Source organism: Schistocerca serialis, chromosome 9 (genome assembly GCF_023864345.2).
Source record: "Schistocerca serialis cubense isolate TAMUIC-IGC-003099 chromosome 9, iqSchSeri2.2, whole genome shotgun sequence".
NCBI lineage: Eukaryota > Metazoa > Arthropoda > Insecta > Orthoptera > Acrididae > Schistocerca > Schistocerca serialis.
This window is the reverse complement of record NC_064646.1, coordinates 39804558-39819187: the sequence shown is the minus strand read 5'-3', so window position 1 is coordinate 39819187 and position 14630 is coordinate 39804558. Positions and strand designations below refer to the sequence as shown.

At 44.9% G+C, this 14630-nt stretch overlaps 1 protein-coding gene across 14 annotated transcripts in view; it reads right to left on the bottom strand.

Annotated features, from left to right (window-relative positions):
- LOC126419835 (UDP-glycosyltransferase UGT5-like) overlaps nt 1-14630 on the bottom strand; it is a 640482-nt gene that overhangs the window by 391816 nt on the left and 234036 nt on the right. The window contains exon 3 of one of the 14 annotated variants that reach the window (XM_050087077.1): nt 6986-7566. The exons of the other annotated variants lie outside the window; for them this stretch is intronic. Within the exon in view, the coding sequence (XP_049943034.1) occupies nt 6986-7566 (581 nt within the window). The remainder of the gene's footprint in view (nt 1-6985; nt 7567-14630) is intronic. 14 annotated transcript variants of the gene reach the window in all.

The following is a 14630-nucleotide window of genomic DNA, read 5'->3' as shown; positions in this document are numbered from 1 at the left end:
ATCAATAGATCGTTCCCTTCGAGGTGATTCATAATGTTTGAATACGGTATATGCTCCAAAACCCTACTGCAAACCGACGTCAATGATATAGGTCTGTAGTTCGATGGATTACTGCTACTACCCTTCTTAAACACTGATGCGACCTCGCAATTTTCCAATCTGTAGGTACAGATCTATCGGTGAGCGAGCGGTTGTATATGATTGCTAAGTAGGGAGCTATTGTATCAGCGTAATCTGAAAGGAACCTAATCGGTATACAATCTGGACCTGAAGACTTGCCCGTATCAAGCAATTTGAGTTGCTTCGCAACCCCTAAGGTATCTACTTCTAAGAAACTCATGCTTGCAGCTGTTCGTGTTTCAAATTCTGGAATATTCCATTCGTCTTCCCTGGTGAAGGAATTTCGGAAAACTGCGTTCAATAACTCCGCTTTAGCGGCACAGTCGTCGGTAACAGTACCATCGGCACTGCGCAGCGAAGGTATTGACTGCGTCTTGCCGCTTGTGTACTTCACATACGACCAGAATTTCTTCACAATCAAATGATGCGCCGTCACCAAACAGCACGATCTGGTGGAAATCTGGTCGATCAATCCATTATTGGAGCAACCACTGACACAACGCTACACTTGGTACAAAGACAATCGCAAGCACTGCATGGACTTGTTGTGGGAGATGCGGGTGTAACTTTTGTTCCCGCCGCCCATTTCACGTGCAATACGAGTACTTGTAGTGGGGTCCGCTGCAACGCGTTCCAGGACCTCCTCTTCGCAGTCGGATGTGTGAGTGGTCCCTCGCCTCTTCCTTCCAATGAACCAGTCTCCCGCATTCGTAGATCGACAGAAATAAACACTCGTCGTAACTGATGATGCCTGTTAGGAAATCGTTCCCTGTACAGCCTTTCAGCAGCGAGGGCAACGTACTTCCCCACACACAAGGTGCATGTCAGTGAGTTCTGCGAAACTCGACCGGTTCTGCTCTATCGTACTGCAGTGTACGTTTCTGAACAGCACTAAGTAATGAATGGGTCTGCCGTTGGTTCATAGCGCGTTCTGTCGTGGGACAGTGTACACTACTGGCCATTAAAACTGCTAAACCGCGAAGATGACGTGCTACAGACGCGAAATTTAACCGACAGGAATAAGATGCTGTGATATGCAAATGATTAACTTTTCAGAGCATTCACAAAAGGTTGGCGCCGGTGGCGACACCTACAACGTGCTGACATGAGGAAAGTTTCCAACCGATTTCTCATACACAAACAGCAGTTGACCGGCGATGCCTGGTCAGACGTTGTTATGATGCCTCTTGTAAGGAGGACAAATGCGTACCATCACGTTTCCGACTTTGATAAATGTCGGATTGCAGCCTATCACGATTGCGGTTTATCGTATCGCGACATTGCTGCTCACGTCGGTCGAGATCCAGCGACTGTTAGCAGAATATGGAATCGGTGGGTTCAAGAGGGTAATACGGAACGCCGTGCTGGATCCCAACGGCCTCGTATCACTAGCAGTCGAGATGACAGGCATAGCTGTAACGGATCGTGCATCCACGTCTCGATCCCTGAGTCAACAGATGGGGATGTTTGCAAGACAACATCCATCTGCACGAACAGTTCGACGACGTTTGCAGCAGCATGGACTATCAGCTCGGAGACCATGGCTGCGGTTACCCTTGACGCTGCATCACAGACAGGACCGCCTGCGATTGTGTACTCGACGACGAACCTCGGTGCGCGAATGGTAAAACGTCATTTCTTTCCCACGAATCAAGGTTCTGTTTACAGCATCATGATGGTCGCCTCCGTGTTTGGCGACACAGCGGTGAACGCACATCGCGATACTGGCCTATCTCCCGGCTTGATGGTATAGGGTGCCATTGGTTACACGCCTCGGTCACCTCTTGTTCGCATTGACGGCACTCTGAACAGTGGACGTTATATTTCAGATGTGTTACGACCCGTGGCTCTACCCTTCATTCGATCCCTGCGAAACCCTACATTTCAGCACGATAATGCACGACCGCATTTCGCAGGTCCTGTACGGGTCTCTCTGGATACAGAAAATGTTGGACTGCTGCCCTGGCCAGCACATTATCCAGATTTCTCACCAACCGAAAACGTCTGGTGAATGGTGGCCGAGCAACTGGCTCGTCACAATACGCCAGTCACTACTCTTGATGAACTGTGGTATCGTATTGAAGCTTCATGGGCAGCTGTACCTGCACACGCCATCCAAACTGTGTTTGACTCAATGCCCAGGCGTATCAAGGCCGTTATTACGGCCAGAGGTGGTTGTTCTGGGTACTGATTTCTCAGGATCTGTGCACCCAAATTGCGTGAAAATGTAATCACTTGTCAGTTCTAGTATAATATATTTGTCCATTGAATACCCGTTTATCATCTGCATTTCTTCTTGGTGTAGCAATTTTAATGGCCAGTAGTGTAAATACGATACAACAGAGTCACCTTACGGACAAGTAAAGTAAACAAAACCTGCACCATGACTTCCTGGTAATCAGGCTCTTCCTCCTTGTTTCCTTGCAGGAAATAAGCAAAGTACGTGTAAATAAAGAGCACAGTACGTGTAAACTTGTATGCATGTTAGTTGTAAATAATCTGGAAAATAGTAATGCTAGACAAAGCGGTAGACAAGTTTACTTCCATATCTCCTTAAGCTAACTTTCCTGAGCCCAGGTTCCCTACCTCAAATTGTTCAGTGGAGCATTCTCTATCTCCGACAGTGTAACACGTGTACCGGCTTTGCTTTTGCTAAGTCCCAGGTTCCTGGAACATATTCCACTTGTTATCCGTTAGCGGATGTGATTCCAACATGATGGAGCCTCACCTCACTTTGGACCGAGGGATCGTGAACACCTGTACCAGACATTCCCTGAACAGTGGATAGGCAGAGGAGGTTCTTTTCCGTGGCCAGCACGTTCACCTGTCCTCATCCCACTTGATTCCTTCTTGTGGGGCTAGGTGAAAAGTCTTGTGTACGAGACGGCTGTCGACACTGAAGATGATCGCCTCGCTAGAATTTTCGCTGCTTGCGACACTGCTCAAATTACACAGGCGACGACAGAACGTGTACAACAGAGATTTGTGCGACCTCGCCGTGCCTCTATTCTCGTACAGGGGCGCCATTTTTAACAACTGTTGTAAATGTAGCAGTTTGTGAACCTTGTGGAGGTAAATGGAATTCATTATAACGCTGCTGTAGACTTTTGGTCTCTCTCACGCCAAGTTACGTGTGCCGTTGCTAGTGCATGAACAGGGGACATTATCTGTGGGTGTTCAGGAGTATTCAGCAGTTAGCCTGTACGTCATGACCGGGATTCGGAAGTTGGGGTCCTTAGTTTGATCGCTGAGCGAGGCTGCGGCGGAAATTGAGAAGATTCTCGCTGATTCCTTTCGACTTGGTCGTTTCCGGATCGCGGTCCCTTACCACAGATTGATACAGTTACCTATCTTCTCATCCTTGAAATTTTGTGACGTCATCCTGAAATCACTGTACTATTATTTTGTTTGACTCTTTAATAAAACATGCAGAACTGCAAGTTAGCTTTAGCCTTAGAATTCTTCTTATCTTCCAAAAACTTCAGTCTGTCACTATGGGTCTCTTGTCATTCCAGTACGCACGCGTTTGATAATTTCAGACTCCTTTCTGGCCGACCGGTGTGGCCGAGCGGCTCTAGGCGCTTCAGTCTGGAACCGCGCGACCGCTACGGTCTCAGGTTCGAATCCTGTCTCGGGCATGGATGTGTGTGATGTCCTTAGGTTAGTTAGGTTTAAGTAGTTCTAGGGGACTAATGACCCCAGATGTTGTCCCATAGTGCTCAGAGCCATTATTATTCGGTACTCCTTTCTGTCAGTTGTTTCGACGCGACCTTAGGAGTGTCCAGTTTCTGTCTGTACTACGTCTGTGCAGTGGCCACTTAGCCAGAGGTGATTCTGAGTTACCTTCGGGAGACGCGTGGCAATCGCAATTGGTTTTCAGTCTCGTTTATGAGGTGGATTTTCTTGGTAAGTCGTAAGTCGTGCTGTATGTCCATAAAATCTCAGACGTCTTTTCTGTGCAGCGAAACTAGGTCATTTCTTCGTGGAGTCCAATTTTTTCGAGTTTCTGAGCAGCCAGACACAGTCTAGGGTTTCGGCCAAATTAATTCAGGTAATGTAGTTCGTTCCATTTCCACGATGACACTATGTTGATGGCTGGTGATGCTGTCACAGAGGCGTAGGATTTACAGTCATGTATTTTAACAAATTGTTTTACAGTACACAGTTGAGTAATACCATTTCAAGGTATTACTTCATCAGTGTTACCAATAATGCTACGCCGTTGTAGTCATTTTGGTCTGAACATTCCTCCTTGAAGCCGATCAAGAAATACAGATGAGAGAGGACATTGGTTCAATCTAGATCAGTTTCTTATACGAATCCGACGGATGCTGAGAATACTTGAGGATAGTACATATGTTTTCGGATGGGGTCAACCTTTAGCAAAACACAATTTTCTTTTTTTATCCCAGACATGTTTCACTGCAGTTGCAGCATCATAAGTGAGCCTTTATTTTATGGCTGTTAAACACAGAACATGTTCTTTACTGTTTGTACACATATAAATATTAGTTCTTAAAATCATAATTACAAATTTTTTAAGAATACACAAAATTATTTTACCACAAGTTGCGGTTTTCCAGAGTTATTATTTTTTTATAGTACCTATTTTCTTTCACAGTTTCTCACTTGCAACCATATACATCTTAATGTAGACAAATTATTTAAGCAGAAATTACCATTTGGAAACTCTTATGGCTATGCCTGAAGTTAATTAATTTTTTGTGCGAGGTTGTGTGTGTGAGTGTTTACATTACGTTTCACTTACATTTTCTTTTTTCCTCTTCTTCACTGTGAACTATATACTGAGCTTTCACTGTCACTATTTCACTGTCCGCCATCTTTGTTTTTACACATTCAACTGTTCCACTGTCCACCATCTTGTTTTTACAGCCGGTAAACAGTGAAACAGTGGCAGTGACAGCTCAGTATACACAATTTCACAGTGAAGAAGATGAGGAAAGATGAAAACGTCAATGAAACGTAATGTAGAGACACACACACATCGCACATTGAATTAATTAACTTCAGGCATAGCCATAAGAGTTTCCAAATCGTAATTTTTGCTTAAATAATTTGTCTACATTAAGTTGTATGTGCTTGCAGATGATAAACTGTGAAAGAAATAGGCAATATAAAAAAAATAATACTTGAGGAAACCTGCACCATGTGGTAAAAAGTGTGAATACGTAATTTTATGTGTTCTTCAAAAATTTGTAATTAATATTTTGAAAACTAATACGCTACTCGCCGTTAAAATTGCTACACCACGAAGACGAAGTGCTACAGACGCAAAATTTAACCGCCAGGAAGAAGATGCTGTAATATGCAAACGATTAGCTTTTCAGAGCATTCACACAAGGTTGGCGCCGGTGGCGACAATCACAACGTTCTGACATGAGGAAAGTTTCCAACCGATTTCTCATACACAAACAGCAGTTGACCGGCGTTGCCTGGTGAAACGTCGTTGTGATGCCTCGTGTAAGGAGGAGAAATGCGTACCATCACGTTTCCGACTCTGATAAAGGTCGGATTGCAGCCTATCGCGATTGCGGTGTATCGTATTGCGACATTGCTGCTCGCATTGATCGAGATCCAATGACTGTTAGCAGAATATGGAATCGGTGGGTTCAGGAGGGTAATACGGAACGCCGTGCTGGATCCCAACGGCCTCTTATCACTAGCAGTCGAGATGACAGGCATCTTATCCGCATGGCTGTAACGGATCGTGCGGCCACGTCTCGATCCCTAAGTCAACAGATGGGGACGTTTGGAAGACAACAAACATCTGCACGAACAGTTGGAGCAGCATGGACTATCAGCTCGGAGACCATGACTGCGGTTACCCTTGACGCTGCATCACAGACAATAGCGCCTGCGATGGTGTACTCCACGACGAACCTGGATGTACGAATGCCAAAACGTCATTTTTTCGGTTGAATCCAGGTTCTGTTTACAGAATCATGATGGTGGCGTCCATGTTTGGCGACATCGCGGTGAACGCACATTGGAGGCGTGTATTCGTCATCGCCATACTGGCGTATTACCCGGGGTGATGGTATGGGGTGCCATTGGTGACACGTTTCGGTCATCTCTTATTCGTATTGACGGCACTTTGAACAGAGGACCTGACATTTCAGATGTGTTACGACCCATGTCTCTAGCCTACATTCGATCCCTGTGAAACCCTACATTTCAGCAGGATAATGCACGACCGCATGTTGCAGGTCCTGTACGGGCGTTTCTGGATATAGAAAATGTTCGACTGCTGCCCTGGCCAGCACATTCTTCAGATCTCTCACCTACTGAAAACGTCTGGTCAATGGTGGCCGAGCAACTGTCTCGTCACAATACGCCAGTCACTACTCTTAATGAACTGTGGTATCGTCTTGAAGCTGCATGGGCAGCTGTACTTGTACACGCCATCCAAGCTGTGTTTGACTCAATGCCCAGGCGTATCAAGGCCGTTATTACGGCCCGAGTTGGTTGTTGTGGGTACTGATTTCTCAGGACCTATGCACCCAAATTGCGTGAAAATGTAACCACATGTCAGTTCTAGTATAATACATTTGTCCAATGAATACCCGTTTATCATCTGCATTTCTTCTTGGTGTAGCAATTTTAATGGCCAGTAGTGTATTTACACGTGTACAAATAGTAAAGAACAGTCTTTATGTTTAACAGCCATAAAATAAAAGCCCATTGATGACGCTGCACATGCAGTGAAACTTGTGTGGGGGGAAAAAACAAAATTGTGTTTTGCTAAAGGTGGACCCCATCCAAAAATATACATATTATTGAAGGAAACATGGAAAAAAGAGCTTCAACCTCAGGATGGGTACTTGGGGACAACCTGTTTGCTTACCTGTGGCAGCTTCTTGGGTTCCCTGACGTGCAGACCGCCGACTTCCTTCATGGCGGGCACTAGGGGCCTCGGACACCCGTGCGAGAAGTGGTAGTTGACCAGCAGCAGCGACGTACGCCTCTCGACCTCCGACAGGCTGGGCAGCGTGCTGTCGTTCATGTGGGTCCGGAAGAGGGCGTCCACTTTCGGCATGTAGTAGAGGTTGCGAATCAAATTGAAGGTCAGCGAGTAAACTGTATTGTCCAGCCGCTCGAGAAAATTCATAGGCGTGCTGTAGCCGAGGAACGGGGAAGGCACGTACGCGTACGGCATGGGGTTCCCCACCATGTGGGCCATCCAGTCGAGCCCCATGAAGGTGCAGATGGCGACGACGGGCGCCCTGAACATGTGCGCGTAGCCCACGAGGCACTCCGACATCACCACCTCGAGCACGACCACGTCGAACTTCTTCCCGGATCTGTACAGCCGCTGCACGTTCTCGTCCTTCAGGAACAGGTCGCAGAAAGCCTGCCCGTACGTTATGGTCTCTATCATTTCTACGAACTTGTTGCTGGTGCCCATCTCGAAGAAGTCTATCTCCTCTGAAAAAGAAAGAGAGAGCAAGTAGTGAGTGGACAAGTGTGGATATCAGTGGGTCCTTAACAGTAAAGGGTGCTGGAAAAACGTATCGAGTATTTTGAGAGATGGCAATGATCATCGAAACATGTACACGTATCTTGTAATAAGACTACTGGTCTACAAGACCAGAAGTAAGTCTTTTCGACGACGGCATGTCACAGACAGGTTAGACGTATTTCAACATTTTAACATGCACTTGAGAATCGCTATAAAGCCGAAATCATGACTGTGTAGAATACACGAACAATTAACAGTCAAATGGCGGAAATTTCTTTCGAAAAAAAAAAAGCCCAGTAAACATACAGGATCCGGACACCTATTAGCGGACGTTAATAGTGGATGTGTTGACCCTTCGCCTTTACGGTGACTTGTACAGCACTCGGAATACTTTTAATGAGGTGTCCGAATGTCCGTGAAGGAAGAGCAGAAACCAGGGGCCCTATTCTGTATCGTTTATATTGATCGGTGTAGTTGGTTCGTTTCGGTAGTGACGTCATTTTCCGTTCTTTATCGAAATATCCTATTCAGTAAGCTTCTGAGACCTGTTACCGAACGGTCCTCCCAACCGATTTTACGACAATTGTGCCGAGAGGTTTTGGATTTCGGTGTGACCCTGTCGATCGGTGAGCTGTGGTTTATGTACACCTATAATTTGTTATTTTAAACATATTTAGCGGTTTTAGCTTTGGATTTAGTGATTGTGTTACTAAAGAATCACCAGAGGACGTATCCGGTTGGAAAGTGAGTTCATAATAGACTATTTTACTTTGTTAGAAATATGGTCAGGTTAGGTTGTTACTGTGAATGATTACATCCAAAAAGAAAACGTTTTCTGTCAATATTCTCTCAAAATACGTGTAATTTTAATGAAAATAAGAGTTTAAAGATCATTAAATAGCAAGACACCGGCTCTGCTTACGTATATTAAATCTACATCTACATCTACATTTACATTCCGCAGGCCACCCAACGATGTGTGGCGGAGGGCACTTTACGTTGTTGTTGTTGTGGTCTTCAGTCCTGAGACTGGTTTGATGAAGCTCTCCATGCAACTCTATCCTGTGCAAGCTTCTTCATCTCCCTGTACCTACTGCAACCTACATCCTTTTGAATTTGCTTAGTGTATTCACCTCTTGGTCGCCCTCTATGATTTTTACCCTCCACGCTGCCCTCCAATGCTAAATTTGTGATCCCTTGATGCCTCAGAACATGTCCTACCAACCGGTCCCTTCTTCTTGTCAAGTTGTGCCACAAACTCCTCTTCTCCCCAATTCTATTCAATACCTCCTCATTAGTTATGTGATCTACCCATCTAATCTTCGGCATTCTTCTGTACAACACATTTCGAAAGCTTCTATTCTCTTCTTGTCTAAACTATTTATCGTCCATGTTTCACTTCCATACATGGCTACAGTCCATACACATACTTTCAGAAACGACTTCCTGACACTTAAATCTATACTCGATGTTAACAAATTTCTCTTCTTCAGAAACGCTTTTCTTGCCATTGCCAGTCTACCTTTTATATCCTCTCTACTTCGACCATCATCAGTTATTTTGCTCCCCAAATAGCAAAACTCCTTTACTACTTTAAGTGTCTCATTTCCTAATCTAATTCCCTCAGCATCACCAGACTTAATTCGACTACATTCCATTATCCTCGTTTTGCTTTTGTTGATGTTCATCTTATATCCTCCTTTCAAGACACTGTCCATTCCTATCAACTGCTCTTCCAAGTCCTTTGCCGTGTCTGACAGAATTACAATGTCATCGACGAACCTCAAAGTTTTTATTTCTTCTCCATGAATTTTAATACATACTCCGAATTTTTCTTTTGTTTCCTTCACTGCTTGCTCAATATACAGATTGAATAACATCGGGGATAGGCTACAACCCTGTCTCACTCCCTTCCCAACCGCTGCTTCCCTTTCATGTCCCTCGACTCTTATAACTGCCATCTGGTTTCTGTACAAATTGTAAATAGCCTTTCGCTCCCTGTATTTTACCCCTGCACCTTTAGAATTTGAAAGAGAGTATTCCAGTCAACATTGTCAAAAGCTTTCTCTAAGTCTACAAAAGCTAGAAACGTAGGTTTGCCTTTCCTTATTCTAAGATAAGTCGTAAGGTCAGTATTGCCTCACGTGCTCCAATATTTCTACGGAATCCAAACTGATCTTCCCCAAGGTTGGTTTCTACTAGTTTTTCCAATCGTCTGTAAGGAATTCGCGTTAGTATTTTGCAGCTGTGGCTTATTAAACTGATCGTTCGGTAATGTTCACATCTGTCAACACCTGCTTTCTTTGGGGTTGGAATTATTATATTTTTCTTGAAGTCTGAGGGTATTTCGCCTTTACGTGCCACTGTCATTACCTCCCTTTCCTGTTCCAATCGCGTATGGTTCGCGGGAAGAACGACTGTCTGAAAGCCTCCGTGCGCGCTCTAATCTCTCTAATTTTACGTTCGTGATCTCCTCTGGAGGCATAAGTAGGGGGAAGCAATATATTCGATACCTCATCCAGAAACGCACCCTCTCCAAACCTGGCGAGCAAGCTACACCGCGATGCAGAGCCCCTCATTTGCAGAGTCTGCCACTTGAGTTTGTTAAATATCTCCGTAACGCTATCACGGTTACCAAATAACCCTGTGACGAAACGCGCCGCTCTTCTTTGGATGTTCTCTATCTCCTCTGTCAACCCGATCTGGTACGGATCCCACACTGATGAGCAATACTCAAGTATAGGTCGAACGAGTGTGAACTGACGTTACCAGTGCCTTTGTGTACTTTTTCCCGCAAATGGTTTAGTTAGTAATTATCGAAACGTATTTACAACTTTCAAGTAACAATGGAAAGCAATTATGTGAAGCCTGATATTAGAAACCTTCCAAACTATTACACATTTCTGACTTACGCAGCATCGTTTGGCAACGAAGTCAGCCTACGTTCGTCCTCAATAGTAAAAGAATTCAGCAGTGCATAGCTGATGTGTAGCGTAGCCAAGTGGACGGCGCGACGGGACTCTAATTCGAGTACCAGACCGTTCGGTGCTCTTGAGTACTGAAACGATCGGCACAAAGGCGGAAAGATACAGAATAGGCACCCAGACAAGGAATTGATAGTGGACGCTGAAGTTTCGAGTGAAGCGGACGTCCTAAAGTATGCCAGAGATGTTCGGAACTTCAGGCAGCGCATTTCAGGAATGTTATTGTCCACCAACCATTGGTTCACACATACTCTTTTATGACAGGGTGCATTTTCACGCTGACATTAACAATGACTGACTGTGAACTGTACTGCAGTAGTGGAAATAAGTATCAAGGCACGGATACTTGTAGAAAAGTTAACACTGTCGGTTGGAATAGTTGGGCACACGGCATATGCATTAGTGTGAGGTCCAGTATACCGGAAAATGCAGTTCAAATGGTATCGCATTTGATGTCAGTAATGCAGTGAACGACTGAGGTGGTAGAGAGTGGAACTCAGTTATAGAGGCAGTCTTAGTGTGTGCGTACGTGCCCTTCCTGCAGGTAGGATAGAGACGCCACAGGCGACAGTGTGCGTTGTGTACATAAACCACGGATGTGGCAACGCCGCGCGGTAAACAGTTGTCATGAGATGAAAAAGCAAAAAGCCAAGACTTTGAACCGTTCAAGTACAGTGATGGACAATTTCGTTTGACTGAGCGCATTGTATGGACAGAAAATATGGGCAAAGCAGAAAATTGTCTGAGGCTTCGAAACCGTTACTTCTGCTTGAAGCACGGGCCACACAAATCGCTCTTGTTCTTAACTTGTTGCTGGTGTAGAGCTGCCAACAGCTACACAACAAACATATTTCATTCAAGAAACGATGTCACAAGAATGGTTCAAATGGCTCTGACAAGGCAACCTCCCCATCGCACCCCCCTCAGATTTAGTTATAAGTTGGCACAGTGGATAGGCCTTGAAAAACTGAACACAGATCAATCGAGAAAACAGGAGGTTGTGTGGAACTATGAAAAAAATAACCAAAATATGAAAACTATGTAGTCCATGCGCAATATAGGCAACATCAAGGAGAGAGGAGCTCAGGAGCGCCGTGGTCCCGTGGTTAGCGTGAGCAGCTGCGAAATGAGAGGTCCTTGATTCAGGTCTTCCCTCGAGTGAAAACTTTATTTTCTTTATTTTCGCGAAGTTATGATCTGTCCGTTCGTTCATTGACATCTCTGTTCACTGTAATAAGTTTAGTGCCTGTGTTTCGCGACCGCACCGCAAAACCGTGCGATTAGTAGACGAAAGGACGTGCCTCTCTGCCTCGGGCATGGATGTGTGTGATGTCCTTAGGTTAGTTAGGTTTAAGTAGTTCTACGTTCTAGGGGACTGATGACCACAGCAGTTGAGTCCCATAGTGCTCAGAGCCATTTGAACCATTTCTGACGTGCCTCTCCAATGGGAACCGAAAACATTTGATCGCAAGGTCATAGGCCAACCGATTCCTCCACAGGAAAACACGTCTGATATATTCTATACGACACTGGTGACGGCATGTGCGTCACATGACAGGAATATGTTGTCGACCCACCTAACTAGTACACTTGGCGAATGGGTAAAAAGATTCTTCTACCTTGCCCGATTTAGGTTTTCTTGTGGATGTGATAATCACTCTCAAAAAAGTGATGAAAACATAAGAGTTTGTAACATAAACTGCAACAACTGAATGCAACAGTTTCACAGTCGCACAGTTTTCCCTGTGCTCTGTCAAAACATATGTTTTTAACGTTTTCAAATTTTTCCGTGTGTAGACCGTCAAATCCTGCATATGTCCAAGCAAATCTGAACATGTCCTGCAATTTTGGAGAGCGAAGTTGATTATGTGTGAGTGCCTGAACTTTGATAATTGCCTGAAAATAAAAAATTAAACTTTTCACTCGAGGGAAGACTTGAACCAAGGACCTCTCGTTCCGCAGCTGCTCACGCTAACCCGGCGACCACTTCGCTCGTGAGCTCACACTCTCCCTGATGTTGCCTATCTTGCTGATGGACTATTATGTTTGTACATTATGCTAAGTTTTTTCATAGTTCCACACAACTTCTTCCTCTTTTCTCGATTGATCTGTGTTCAGTTTTTCAAGGCCTATCCACTGTGCCAACTTATAACTAAATCTGAAGGGGGGTGCGATGGGGAGGTTCCCTTGTGAGCACTATGGGACTTAACTGCTGAGGTCATCAGTCCCCTAGAACTTAGAACTACTTAAACCTAACTAACCTAAGGACATCACAACACACATCCATGCCCGAGGCAGGATTCGAACATGCGACCGTAGCGATCGCGCGGTTCCAGACTGGAGCACCTATAACTGCTCGGCCACAGCGGCCGGCCTCTGATAATCTGTTCGGCAGACTTTTCCAGCGTCTAACGGACACAGGCACCCTTGCACCTCGGATAACTTAATCGAGAGGCCCCGGGACATAAAATCATAAACAAGAGCCGGCCGAAGTGGCCGAGCGGTTCTAGGCGCAACAGTCTGGAACCGCTCGACCGCTACGGTCGCAGGTTCGAATCCTGCCTCGGGCATGGATGTGTGTGATGTCCTTAGGTTAGTTAGGTTTAAGTAGTTCGAAGTTCTAGGGGACTGATGACCTCAGCAGGTAAGTCACATAGTGCTCAGAGCCATTTGAACCATTCCGGCCGGCAATTTCACAAACCTGCTCCAACTTCCAAACAGACAGAGGCTAGACTGTAGTTTGCTGAAACACATGCCGTGGACTTCAAAATGAGATAAAATGGTCTTCAGGCACGAGTAAAAGTTTAATTTACACGAGCCAGATGGAATTCAGTATTAATGGCACGATCCGAGAACGGAGCATCATATAAGAATGAGCAGAAAATTTGGAGGTGGAACTGTTACGATTTAGGCAGCCTTCTGCTCTAAAGCTAAACGACGCACTGCTTGTCTGAACGCTAGAATGAGCTCTAACATGTACGCTGAGATGCTAGACACATAACTGATTAGAATGAAAGAGAACCTAGGGGACGAAGATCTAACGTTTCAACAGGATAATGCATGCATGGATGTTTCTTCTACAGCCAAAAACTTGTTCGAGATAAAGATATCGATGTCTTGCCCTGGCCCGCACGTGACCTGGTTTCAACCCCGAGGAAAACCTTTGGGGAATACTTGCAAGGCATCTGTATCGCAATGGAAGGCTAATTGAAGCCTATTCGTGCTGAAAAAAAACGATGCGAGAAGAGTGGGTGACAATTTCTCTGCAAGAACCACAATCCCTAACAAAATCTGTGCTGAGGAGAAACTTTGAGGTAATCAGGAAGAACGGAGGTTGGACAAAGTACTAACAATGCAATAACACAACAGTAGAGCGACTGCCTTCATAACAGTTTCCATCCAGCAAATGCAAACGCCTTTATTTGTTACCACTGTTATGAAAGAAACAACGTAACTCCGTCATAATTGTTTATGTCTTATATGTATCTACTACTTTCACAGTAAATTCTACACTTGTATGTTTCTGACGATATACTACTACTTTCACAGGAATCCTGCCTTTATACTGATGTCCACTGGTGCATGTGCGTTACGCAGTGCTATGAAATGTGTTCATTGTTGTTGTTGTGGTCTTCAGTCCAGAGACTGGTTTGATGCAACTCTCCATGCTACTCTATCCTGTGCGAGCTTCTTCATCTCCCAGTACCTACTGCAGCCTACATCCTTCTACATCTGCTTAGTGTACTCATGTTTTGGTCTCCATCTACGATTTTTACCCTCCACGCTGCCCTCCAGTACTAAATTGGTGATCCCTTGATGCCTCAGACCATGTCCTACCAACCGATCCCTTCTTCTAGTCAAGTTGCGCCACAAACCCCTCTTCTCCTCAGTCCTAGTCAGTATCTCCTCATTAGTTATGTGATCTACCCATCTAATCTTCAGCATTCTTCTGTAGCACCAGATTTCGAAAGCTTCTATTCTCTTCTTGTCCAAACTATTTATCGCCCATGTTTCACTTCCATACATGGCTACACTCCATACAAATA